This window comes from Pan troglodytes, chromosome 1 (assembly GCF_028858775.2).
Source record: "Pan troglodytes isolate AG18354 chromosome 1, NHGRI_mPanTro3-v2.0_pri, whole genome shotgun sequence".
Classification (NCBI taxonomy): Eukaryota; Metazoa; Chordata; class Mammalia; order Primates; family Hominidae; genus Pan; species Pan troglodytes.
In genome coordinates, this window is record NC_072398.2 from 144521830 (window position 1) to 144535093 (window position 13264).

A 13264-nucleotide genomic window follows, 5' to 3' on the forward strand; every position below is an offset into this window, starting at 1 on the left:
ACAGAATCAGAAAACAAATTGCTTTAGAATTAAGCCTACACTGGGTGACAGAAATATTATATAATTCAATATGTGTCTTTTTAAAAAAGGAATTGCTTTACCTCTTGAATTATCTGCACTCTGGGAGTATACCTGGGGAAATCATTGCCAGTTCTCCTCCACCCACTTGCGCTAGGTCCCTCCCTCCATGCTGCAAGTGCTAAGGAATAATTCTTCTGATTGCATTCCAATTGCTAGTATAAAGCCCCTAAAAGTCACAAGGGACCAGATGAAAGAAAGCTAGCAAAGAATGCATTCTTAATTCTTACATCACTTTACTGCACACACTGTTTTTCTTTTTGACTTATTAAAATTCCAAATAAGTGTTTACTCTACAGCATATGTAATCTGAAAGATAAATTCTGCACAGGCTTGTGCTTAGGTTCATAAATTGGCCTGTTTCCTTCATCTTGAGCTGAAAGTTGGGCATATTATTGTTGATATACATAAGATGTTCAAACTAACATAATAATAACTGATGTTTTTGAGTGAGATCATGTCTTTTGCAGGAACATGGATGGAGCTGGAGGCCATTATCCTCAGCAAACTAATGCAGGAACAGAAAACCAAAATACTGCGTGTTCTCACTTATAAGTGGGAGCTAAATGATGAGAATTCATGGACACAAAGAGGGTAACAATAGGCACTAGGGCCTACTTGAGGGTGGAGTTTGGGAGGAGGGAGAGGAGCAGAAAAAATAACTATTGGGTACTAGGTTTAGTACCTGCATAATGAAATAATCTGTACAACAAACCGCCATGACACGAGTTTACCTATATAACAAACCTGCACATGTACCCTCAAACCTAAACTGAAAGTTAAAAAAAATAAGAATAATTGACCTTTTTTGAGTGCTTGAGTGCTTACTAGGTGCCAGACATTGTACCAAAGCTTAGATTAATTTAGAGGCAAATCCTAGTATGACTGAGAATTTTATTCCATAAATGGGAAAAGCTATATTTTGCGTTTTAATCAACCTGTTTGAAGCCTTAATTATATCAAATCACCAATATTATTCAAACTATCACTGGATTATAAATATCATGAGTTACTCACCGTTCACTACCCAGCCTGGTATGTACGCGGCTCTATTCAGTGGAGGCCGTAATCTTAGCCTGGCAGTATTTGCTCCTCCATGAGCCCGTACTTTTAAGCTGTATCTGCCATTTTCTGTATATGCTGTAAAATACCTGGAGTAGACTCCATCATTCTTGAAAGAATCAGCGCCTTGTTATAGAAATGAAGGAATAAAGTCTTGTAAAGAGAAATTTTGCGTTTTCTAAGACAAGCAATTGGCCTCTACAAGCATATCCTCTAGATTAGGCTTAATATTTTTAGATTGACCCTTTGGAGAATATTTCCATTATATTCTGCCAAAACAATACATTGTAGAATTGACACCCTTGAGCTATTTCGATATCTATTATTTCTATATAACATACATACACACACACTGATATTTATGTATGCATAATAAATGCCTAAATACTTCACCTTTCTGTCCTTATTAATTCATATACAGAATATTACACATAGTACTCTTACAATTTCTCCACCACTGGGTTGCTTTCAGCTTGCTTTCTCTAAACACACTATGTCATCTCTCTGTTTAAATCAAAAGGGTCCCTACTAAGGAAAAATCCTTTCTTTGTGTAGGATTTAATTCTCACAACAGTCAACTAAAATTACTAAATCTGGAGATTTTTAGAGATACACATTTCCCAGACTTCCTAGGGAAAGGTCCCAGCATTCTGTGTTCTTACAAGCCCTTGAGATGATTCCTTTGCACACTAAAGTTTGTCTGCAGACTAAAGACATTTGCAGACTAAAGAATGTCTGCTCTATGTCATTGTTAATCACTAATACCATCTCAGGTAAAGGCATTCCAAATTAGCAAATTTCCCCAATTACCTAAATGGTCATCTAGCAAAATGTTGAGAAGCAAAACATGGTGCATATAAGTTTTAATGTAGTATAGATTTGCAGAAAGGGAAAAAAGAGGCAAGGGATAGTTGTGGAAATATTGATATATCTGAAGAAGGCATTGAGGTACACAAAAGAACAATTTCACCTTCTCAGTTTTTCTCAGGGGCAACTCTAGTTGAAGATATGATTATAAAATGATTGAATAAGTTACATTGCAAAATATACTGATAGAAAATTTTGTTAATTCGGGTGCCTATCAATATAGTTATTTCCTTGCTCATTAACCTCTTAACAGAAGCTTCCGTTCCTAGAACAATCCAGAATCTAGGGAAAGGGTCTTTAGGCATCACCCATCTGTGCAGACCAGGGAGACAGAGAATGGCCAACGTTGCATCTTGATTCCTACCAGCCAGACCTGGTATCTGATGCCCCAGTGATGAATCTTCCTCTTTTGTGGCAGTGCTAGCTGCCTCTGGGCCCCAGTTCTCAGGACTATATTTATACTTTGTTCCAGCTGTCGAGGATTACTCCTGCTTTCTTTTCCTGCCCGAGACCCAAGTTCTATCACTTAATCACATTTAGTTTGCTTGTGCTTCACCCTCTCTCTAGCCAGACTTTCTTGATGCTGTCCTCAGCCTCCTGAATGAGACCTTTCTAATTGGTGACAGACATTGGTTGCCTGGATGATAAACAATAATGATAACAAAAAATTACATGTATGGCCAGGCATGGTGGCTCACTCCTGTAATTCCAGCACTTTGGGAGGCTGGGGTGGGAGGGTGGCTTAAGCCTAGGAGTTTGAGACCGGCTGGGGCAATATAGTGAGACCTTTTCTCTTTTGTTGACCTTTTCTCTACAAAAAAAATTTAAAGATTAGCTGAGCATGGTGGCACACACCTGTATCCCAGCTACTTGGGATGCTGAGATAGGAGGACTGCTTGAGCCTGGGAAGCAGAGGCATCAGTGAGCTGAAATGGTGCTACTGAACTCCATCCAGCCTGTGCGACAGAGTGAGACCTCATCTCAAAAAAACAAAAAAACAAACAAAAAAATTCAACAACCAAAAACGTTTTTATTTTTATTTATTTATTGGGTATTTTTGTTGTCATTGAGACGGAGTCTTTCTCTGTTGCCCAGGCTGGAATGTGGTGTTATGATCTTGGCTCACTGCAACCTCCACCTCCCAGGTTCAAGTGATCCTCTGTCCTCATCCTCCCAAGTGGCTGGGATTACAAGTGTGTGCCACCACACCTGGCTAATTTTTTGTACTTTTAGTAGAAAAGGGGTTTCACCATGTTTGCCAGGCTGGTCTTGAACTCCTGACCTCAAGTGATCTGCCCACCTTGGCCTCCCGAAGTGCTAGGATTACATAAGTGAGCCACAGCGTCCAGCCCAAAAACATTGATTGAGTGCTTACCACATGCAAGACATTTGCTAAGCACTCTGTAGGTTTTACCTAGATAAAATTTCCTGCTGTTCCTGCTGTTCCTCCTTAATCTGCATCAATTCTGTTGCCTGTCTTACTGCTCCACAATGCCACAGGGACTCACAACATGCTGAATTAGGAAAATATTGGCTTATTCATAAAAACCTGTGAATTACCTGCACCATTATCCAAAAGTTCCAAAACTTCTGTATGTCCATTCTGTGATTCAATGAAAGCAGTCACATTGGCTCCAAGAACAGGTACATATCCTTGTAGAATTTCTGCGTAAACAATCATTGGGCTGGGGAAACTGTTTACGTCCTTATTCATTTTAGCATTCACTGTGATTGGAGGCACAGAAGAATTTGCTGCTCGAGAAGTTACTGTAATAGTTAATGTTTCTGGGTTTGCTTTGGCTTGAAGATTGTATGCCCAAGTGCCCACCTAAAAGTTTCAACAGAAATATAGTAAGTATCCAAAGTCAAGCTACTTTCTATATTTCCATTACGTAATTCTAAAATAAATTATATAATGGGGAGAGAATAAAGAGGTTTTAAGGATGTTGAGGATAAATGGGTAAGGGCTGAGGCAGTTCAGACAGGGCATGCCAAGTGGTACCATTCATGATGTGTACACTTCGCTACATCTCAATTGGAAAAAATAAGTTTTAGAAGGTTTGCCTTGGTTTTGGCCTTAGAGTCCACAGATTCATCAATCCTGGTAGGGTGAATAAGGAAGGACCCTGTAGCTCTCTACCCACCAATTTGCATAGACTCTTCCTACATTTCCTTCTTAAAGTTCTTCTCAGACAGTCTTGACTACCTTTTCTTCCTTCTTCTTGATATATAAGTTCTTTTTTCCTACCATCATAGTTTTAAGGACACAGGCATGGAAAGTACATACTATTTTATCTCAATTTTAAAGTTGATACAGCCTTTGGTACTGACATTTATGACATTAAACAATTTATGTTCAGTTTTTTTAAAATGTTGACAGGAAGTCTAAAAGCTGATTGCTTACCTTTGCAGTTCCTGGAATACTGAGATAGGCCATTTTGGAAGTTGCATCCACTGTGAAATTTTCCATTATTGTTCCACTGGGATCCCAGAGAGAAATACTGGGAGGCAGACTGTTCCATGTGATGAGAAAGAACGTGTCCTTTCCCACTGTACTATCAATTATGACAGTGTCGTTCATCCAGGGATTACTATTCAGTGTTAATCCCTTACTTTCAAGCTGTTTAAATAGATTTCAAAATTAATGACTGCAGAAGACAGTAATTTTATTCTTTTTTCAAGATGGTTTTTAATTTCTGGCCTGAGAACAAGCTTATAAATGGCAAACCACCTTAGACTTGTGATCTCTCTGCAAGCTGGTGATGATATGACAGTTATCAATTAAAAAGTGAGGAAGTAAGAGACTTAGAGCAGAAACATGTAGAGCAGAAACAAGGGTTTTACAGTCATGAATATGACCTTACTGTTTTTTTCCCGGTTGTGTTGGCAAGCATTCATGGATGTTTTCCTGATGTGGAAATTTGAAATAATTTTTTCACACAGATAGAGGGAGTAGCACTGGACAGTAAATATATTCAACAAGAGGGCAAACTGATACATAAAGGTTGGGATCCTGAGAAGAGAGGAAATGTAGAAGCTTTCTTTGAGAAGAGCTTTAAAGAAAGTATTTCAACTTTTTGTTGATAGCTGTTAGTCCAGAAGAGCCAACCATTTTTGTTTAGTTACTCATTTTTTAAAGTGACAAAGAAATATGCACATATTGTGGAATGGCTAAATCAAGTGGATTAACATAGGCATTACCTCACATACTTATTTTTGTGGTGAGAATGCATAAAATCCACTTAGTGATTTTCAAATATACAATACATTGTTGTTAACTACAGTTGCTATATTTTATAGCGGGTTTCTTGGTGTTCCTACCATCCATTTAAAATAAACAGAACACAAAATAGTATCTTCAGAATCAGTTCTCTCTCCTTACTTCTCAATTTCAGTCACTATAATCATCATGTTCTCAGTCAACGATGATGGCAACCTCAGAAATGACCTTTATTATCCTTCAGCTTATTCTCCAAACACTAGCAGTCTATATCTCACACTAATTTTTAACTTGTTTGCAGGGTATGTCTGCAGACAAGATGTCCAAGCAAATCTGTACATACTCTAAGCTCACATCCCATAACTTCTGTTCTTTTCATTGTTGAGAAGTAGAGGAAAATAGATTTGTTTAGGGATCATGGCAAGTTTTAATATAGGCAGTGAGCTGATGAGCTGGAAAACACCAGACAGAAATCTTGGCATAAAGTGACATGACATAGACATGTAGGAATGAAAAGAAGAGAAATATTTTTGTAAAATATATTTTGAGAGAAACTGGCTATGTTCACATGGGACATGAAGAAAGAAGAATCAAAGTTTACTCAAAGTTTTTGAATCTAAGTAACAGAAAATGGTGGTGCTATCAAGACCCAGACGAACAAAAGTGTTAAGTTCGGAAGACAGGTGAATAAAAAAAAAGCCACCGAAAAAAGTGGTTGAAGAGGTGACAGAAGCCCTATGTTTGTAGATAGACAATGATTATTCACCCCGTCTTTCTCCTGCTTAATTTATTTCCAAGATACACTCCTTCCATTTCCCAGCCAGGTTATTGAGTTCATGTTTCTAAATCTGTTTCATAGAAGTTAAGCATGGGGAAAGCTTGGAAGCATGAGCTTTTAAAATGCATTCATTGAAAAATGGGTGCTTTATTTTGGAAAAGGTCCATTTTTGGTGAAAAATTTGACATTATAACATTGTAATGTCATTTCTTAACCAAACCCATGGCAATAGGAAAAGAAACAGTATGTCTGCTGTTTCACCATTTATTTTACTCTTATTTCACCAATTAATTTGGCTATTGCTAAGGGTAATTTCTATTTAAGATTAAAGTTTAGATTTTAATTAAAAATTTACTTTGAGAAAAATATGGAACTCAAAACTTATAACCACCAAATGGTTTTTTCTTGTTATGGCAAAAGTGAACATGAAAACCCAAGGAATGAGAACTCTGACCTGAAGGGACTTCTGGGAGAGATCAGTATTTCCTGATGTAAGAGCCCCAAAAGCATCAATGAGGCCATTGTTCTGGGCTTCATCTGAAACATAAAAATGACTTCCTCCTAAAATGTAAATGCATTAATTAGACTGCTTTCTGGAAAATAAGTACATATATTTTAGTGATTATTAAGCTAATAGTTAAAACAAAATCATAGTTTCAGTATGTGTTATTAAAATAGACCAAAATCACATAGTTGTACAGGTTAATTCTGAAATGCTCATTTTAAAATGTCATAACTAGGGAATGAAAGCTACCATAATACCTCATTATCAAAATCTTAGCTAGCTAAAATGCATGATAATTATAGAATATGAAAGATGTTACAATTCCATGTATTAAAGCTCACAAACTTTACACAGCCCTTTTAGAGAAACTTTTATTTCTAACAAAATTGACTTTCAGATATTTCAGCCAGTGTAGATTTGTGAAATCTTTTGTTAAAAGATTATTAATCTTTTGTTTTAGTTCTAACAAAGTTGACTTTCAGATATTTCAGCCAGCATAGACCAAAATCAGAAAATTAGAAAGATGAAAGAGCTGCTATATTTAGGTATTCTCACAATAACTGGCAATGAGCAGATAGAAAATTGGAAAGCAAGAGAGATAAATCCAAAAAAGTACTACTTTTAAGGAGCTACTTGGAATAGAAATAAATTTTACAATGGCCATGAAAGGACTTTGAAATGATGTGATTTTGTATAACTAAGCATTAAAAAGCAAGCATATATTTAGTACCATTAGAAGCCAATTCAACATAATTTATACCATGTCATAAATTATACAGTCTCTACTATGTTTAAGAGGTATTGGAAACACGTAATCCATTTTCATCACATCTGTGTGTCTGAAATAACAGCTACCATAGTTAATGTTTATATAAAAACTTCATTGTTATTTAGATCTTTTCAGTCTGAGCTTCTGTTAATCACATACACCCACCCCACAACTTATGCTCTGGTCTCATGGAGTTTTCACCATTCCCTCCATGCGCCTTGCATTGTCACCCCAACATGATGTTTTTTGCTCATGACTTGATCATCTTTTCTTACCCCCTTTTTCTTCCCAGAGAAATTCACCACCTGTTCAAAGCCCAGCTTAGAATTCAGCTAGTTTCGCATGCTTCCTTTCCCTGGCTCTATACAACTCTAGTAAAACTAATGGCTTCCTCTGCTCACATAGAACTTTATTTTTCTATATTCCTCCTGTTATGTAGGAATGCTATCTGATTATGTTATTTCATCAACAGTTTTATTTGTCTCTCCAGCCAACTGGACTCCAAGTGCCACGAGAACAGAGATTGGGTCTGGTCCCCAGCTTCAGTGCCTCCAAGGCAGAAACTCAAGAGACGTTGTTGAACTGTCAGCCTTTACATTTATGCATTACTATTGAAGGCCTGGAATAAATGGATCGTGTTTTACCTGTTATCTTGCTCATCTCTATTACTGCTTCATCAGCATCTCTTCCCAAAGCAATAAAATGAACAATGGCCCCACTTTGTTTCACTTCATCAATACAAGAACTTGCAGTGTTATCCTCCCCATCAGTCAGCAGCAGTACTTCGGATCCATCGAGTTGGGAATGTAGCTCTCCAATCACCTGCAAACATAATTCAGAGCACAGTTACCAACAGACGTTCCTAGATCAAATAGACAAATGGGAAATGAGAAAAAATTTACAGAGAAAATAAACAAAGTTATGCATAATAGAAGAGATAACCTCTATTTTAAAATAAAGAATTTTCAATCAACAATCCTTGGGGAAAGTTAAACATGAATTTTCTTAACTCCCAGCTGCAGGTAGTATTTATTTAAAGGAATTCGGTGGGACCAGGCTTTGGAAAATCCTGTCTAGACTAAATGACAATAACATCTCAACCTGGGAAACTCAGGTCAACCAGATACCAAAAGTATAATCACAGTATGTGACATTAAATAGTGTTATGTTTTCTTTGACTGGACTACCTTCTGACAGACAAGCCTTCACTTTATAAAGTCTCTTGCATTTAAAGCTAGATGCATTAAGAATCCACTTCAACATTTGAAAAAGTCAGTGATTACAAATTAGTAAACCCTCAGTATGCTTATAAAGAAAAAATATGGAAAGTTCTAAGCATGTGGTTAGGGACTTTGTTATGCAACTTTCATTTACTTCTAATAATAACTGGCACAGAAGTAAGCATATTGGTGATGCTTAAAGAATATATTAAAATTATACTTATTAAGTTCAATTTGTAGCTTGTATCCTTTTCCTAAATGCCAAACAGTTTGAAACTCAAAGTTTTGAAACTAGGTGCCCGTAAAAGAGGATAGAGAGAACTTAGCCCAGGATGACAGCATATTTCATTTTCTTTGACAGTTTTAACTGGTGGTGGCATCTTGGAGCACCATTTTGAGACCTTGATTCCAGGCCAAGAGGTGAAAAATGACAGATTGTCAGTGACCTTCTTTGGCATGGAGTGAAGGTGTGTGTGTAGATTTGCAGAAGAGGGTTTGGAATGTAGAAATCCCTAAGAAAGCTGGTATCAGGGAACAAATTGACCACACTTATTACAATTTTTGCATGTTTTGAAGCAAAGAGTGACTAATATATATATTGCAATATGTGGGAAATATTCTCTGACATGCCTTGAAACCGAACGGAATGAGAGGAAAATGCTTTTATACATTTATGGCATTTGTAGCATCTCCATCACACTTCTCCCATGCATTTAAGTACAAAATGAAGATCCAAAGATGAAGCAGAGTTCTCTCTTTCACCTCTCCTTTTCTTGCATGAGTTTATTTACCAAGCATTTACAATGTGCCAGTCACCGTGCTGGGGATTCAGTAGGAACTACATTCCTACATTCATATATTAATAAATAATTGGGTTCAATTTTACAATGTTTATGGAGCTTTGTGTCAGAGACTAAGGAGATCTAGAGATGAACAAGGAAGACAAAACTAATATGTATTTACTACAGAATATTCTATAGTTTAAGAGAAATAACAGTGTAGTGTTACAGTTTACTGAACATTCGCTATGTATTAACTGTGTTTTATACGTTGTATAATTTAATCCATCTCCAAGCTCCCAAGCTCTTGTGGTAACAAGACAGCAAAGTCCATGACTTCCTTGGGCTTGTAAGTGAGTGGTAAATTGATAGTCATTTATTCACCCATGGGTTGTTCATTGATTCACTGATCCATTAAAACATCAAGAGAACTTTTTTCTATATGCTTAGTCCTGTGCTTCTTAGGATTAATTATGTTAAAATTAGGCAGCAAGTATGTGCAGTACCACTTAACATGAAAATGTCCTGAAAAGAAACAAAAACCAAAATATATTTGCAGTATGATTTTCACCTGAAATGCATATTTAATTCCAGAGCAGATGGAAGTTCCTCCCCGAGGATATGTAGGTAATCCTGCCATGAGTGTGTTTCTTTCATCACTGCTTTTTATTTGGATTAGCTTATTTACAACAGTGGCAGTACTATCAAAGTGAACCATCCCCACCCAGGATCCATTTTCAACAGTCTGCAGCAGGAAATGTTTTGCTGCTTGATTCATTCGATTTAGGCGGTCCTTACCCTAGATTAAAAAGACAAGAAAAACAAACAAGTGATTTTGACTGGAAAATAATAGAAGATCACATAAAATGAATGGACAGAATTTATTGGTAACATTTTCTATGAATGGTAATTGATGTTAAAGGAAGCAATTATCAAATTTTTAATTGATAAAATTAAAAAAATGGTGGTGTGTATTATGGGACATGTATAGTAAGGAGCGCAGGTTTTTATTTACAATTGATTCTTGACCGCTGAGTATCCAAGTAAGAGGTGGAAGGTAGGGTGGGGATTGCATTGAAATTGGGGTGAGGAGACACATCTTAGAGACTGTCTAATTACTCTTGGGAGCTCCTGTGCTTGTTGTCTTCAGATAAAACCATACCTCCAAGCCTATAAATCAAACCAGACTGTTGCAGACTCCAACCAGAGACTGGAATCCCTCCATCCACTGGAAACTAGACTGCCCAAAAGGTAATACTTACCCAAGCTTCATTTTAAGTTTGGAGAGGCCAAGGCCCTATCTTCCCACTTTCTCCTTCTGTTCCTAACCTCTCGCTGCCCCCTTTCCACTAACGGGTTAATTGAATTGGCTCTTTGGTAACCCTCAGGACCCAGCCCTCTTTCGGAGGGGATTGTCTAAGGTGTAAGCTTCTTCATGCATTTGTCTTCTCCAGTCCTTATCACCATACTGATCTGTGTTACTCCCCGCCAATTTATGCCCAAATTTCCTTCTGAACTCCCTGAACCAAATCACAATGAGAAACTTCTACATCTTCATTTTACATGCTGTCTCCACTACCTGCATTGTTGTGGCTCAATTCCTTCAGTTCTATCATTCTCTGCCCTTTCTAATACCTCCCTCATTTGCTGAAGACCTTATTCCTGTTCTTCAGCATGCTTCGCTATGCCTTAAATGTGCCATCCTTCTGGTTTCTTATCACATTGCACCCACTTGTTTGCTGTGCATTCATTTCAACAATTATTTATTGATTACTCCTATGTGATTAATTTTATTCTAGGAAATGGGGATAAAGATGAATAAGACATGATTCCAAGTCCTAGAGGATCTCCTAGGCTAGTGGAAGAGAAATGTGTAACATAAATATGATATACAGTAACAGAGGTATGCGCAGGACATTGTTGGGAAACAGTAGAAGGGCTTTAACCAGCCTAGAAGCCCAGTCCATTTTCTGGAGGAATCCAAGGAGGAAGTGACCCTTGGATTAGGTATTTTTAATTATACTGGCATCTTTCTTTTACTATGGTATTTTGCTGCAGTATCTTGAAGTCATGATCATGGGCAGTGATGGTACTTTATGCCACCATGCAATTTAGAACAATCTAGGTGCAGACAGAGTTCAGTGTGTTCTCGGATCTTCAAATATCCTACATCCCTATATCCAGAAAAAGTGAACTTACCCCCATGCTTCCAGACTTATCAAGAACTAAGCACACAATTCTTTGACTGATCTTCAGCAATGAGAAGACAGGTGGAGGAGGTGGTGTCACCATGGGTATGGTGTTTTTAAAATCCTCAGAATTGCTAATCACCTCCCATGTACTTCTAAAATTGCACTTTATGTTTTGTAGGCTTGGAGCTTCTTGATTATGGGTTTTTTCGTTACAAAATTCAACAACCTAAAAGGTTAATAAAATAAAAAATAATTTTAATATACCATGCATTTAAAAATCAAACTACAAACCTGAAAAATTTAAAAGTCTTCTGCAGATATGTTGTTTGTTGAATGAAATATCATTTACTGAGCATCAATATTACAATAAGGCAGATTTACCATAATAAGAATTATGGTAACAGTAATAATAGATAACACTAGATAGCACTAGTTCAGCATATACTATGTGTTAGCCAGTGTTCAAAGAACTCTATATCAATATACGTAATCCTCAGGTCACCTGAACAGATACTTTAAAAACATGACAATATGTCATTTGATTATAAATTCTGGAAGCAATTATCAGCATACTTACAGAATCAATACTTTGCATAAACATTATGGATGCTTTTTCTGTTTGTACTTTATCAGGAAAGAATTGACAATCTTTTTCATACAGTTTTGTTGTAGAATCAATTCTGCATGCTCTACTAAGACAGCTGCCTCCTTGACACTTATAAACTCTACTTCTACCAGAGATACCTGCGGAACACCTGAAAATATATGACAGTTAATCTTTGAGGCAACTGAATCATTAGCACTTACAGAAATCTTAAGTGGTTCTATTCATGATGAACTTTATATCAAGATGTTTATTCTTCTATGGTACCATGTACTTCCTATCCTGGCTATAGAGTTTAAGGGTTCCAATCAAAATAATTATCTATTTTTTAAGAAATTCTAGAGGGAAATTTTAAGTGGGGCCTCCAGATAAACACAATGGTTGAGTTCTCTCCTCTGATGAGTTCTCTCCTTGTATTAAAGCTTAGACATCTCTCCCGCTGGACTTTTGGTGGTAAATATGCTATAGGGACCTGGATAAGAGAATTTTTGAGACAATTTACTCTGAGTACCACTTTAGCTTGAAGTTCTTTGTAGATTTCCTCCCAAAGAAGATATTCCCAAAAAATAGTACATGGGATAAACACAAATGTTCTTATTACTCGAAGAGCATTTTTATCCAAAGGGAAATGTGATTGGAAGCGATGATGAGGTGCTGCCAAGAATCCCATGGTAGAATAAAAAATGATGGAGACATTTTAGACATATGTTTTATGGCATGTAATTGACCACAGGTGGCAGTGATTACAACAAATACACTGAGATGTGAACATATTTTGTCTTTTCAATAGACTTTCAGTTCAAATTCAGGAAATGATGAATAGTTTCTATTCAGCTATTTAGAGAGTCTTATAAATATGTCGATGCTTCTATTGCTCCCAAACTAGGTGGACATGATGAAACTATCTATGTGGAAAATCATGCTGAATATTCTGCAGCAGCAGTTATACATCTAAGGGGAATATGACATAAACAAATGCAATAAATGTAATACTCTCTAAAAGATGTGCCTGCAAATTGGTGCAATGGGGCAGAGGAAGGACCTTGATTGAAATCATATACCTTTCAGTTCTCACATTAGTGTCAAGTCCCAAGCCCCAGCAGGACATCTACCCGGTGATAGCACCAATTTTAATTTTAAATTGATTCTTCCCAACTATTTTGCTCTTTTGATCACAGAATCAAAAGGAG

At 36.8% G+C, this 13264-nt stretch overlaps 2 protein-coding genes across 9 annotated transcripts in view; one reads left to right on the top strand and one right to left on the bottom strand.

Annotated features, from left to right (window-relative positions):
• Nucleotides 1–7929, top strand: part of LOC104001403 (uncharacterized) — a 121271-nt gene extending 113342 nt beyond the window's left edge. For all 8 annotated transcript variants that reach the window (XM_063799884.1, XM_063799888.1, XM_063799892.1 and 5 more), the window contains one exon: nucleotides 7770–7929. The gene's annotated coding sequence lies outside the window, so the exon portion shown is untranslated. The remainder of the gene's footprint in view (nucleotides 1–7769) is intronic.
• CLCA4 (chloride channel accessory 4) overlaps nucleotides 1–13264 on the bottom strand; it is a 57467-nt gene that overhangs the window by 1645 nt on the left and 42558 nt on the right. Inside the window, exons 5-12 of the mRNA XM_016921858.4 lie at nucleotides 12048–12225; nucleotides 11478–11696; nucleotides 9850–10077; nucleotides 7924–8101; nucleotides 6460–6566; nucleotides 4412–4627; nucleotides 3568–3835; nucleotides 1096–1266 (exon numbers count right to left, since the gene is read on the bottom strand). Coding sequence (XP_016777347.3) covers nucleotides 1096–1266; nucleotides 3568–3835; nucleotides 4412–4627; nucleotides 6460–6566; nucleotides 7924–8101; nucleotides 9850–10077; nucleotides 11478–11696; nucleotides 12048–12225 — 1565 coding nt within the window. The remainder of the gene's footprint in view (nucleotides 1–1095; nucleotides 1267–3567; nucleotides 3836–4411; nucleotides 4628–6459; nucleotides 6567–7923; nucleotides 8102–9849; nucleotides 10078–11477; nucleotides 11697–12047; nucleotides 12226–13264) is intronic.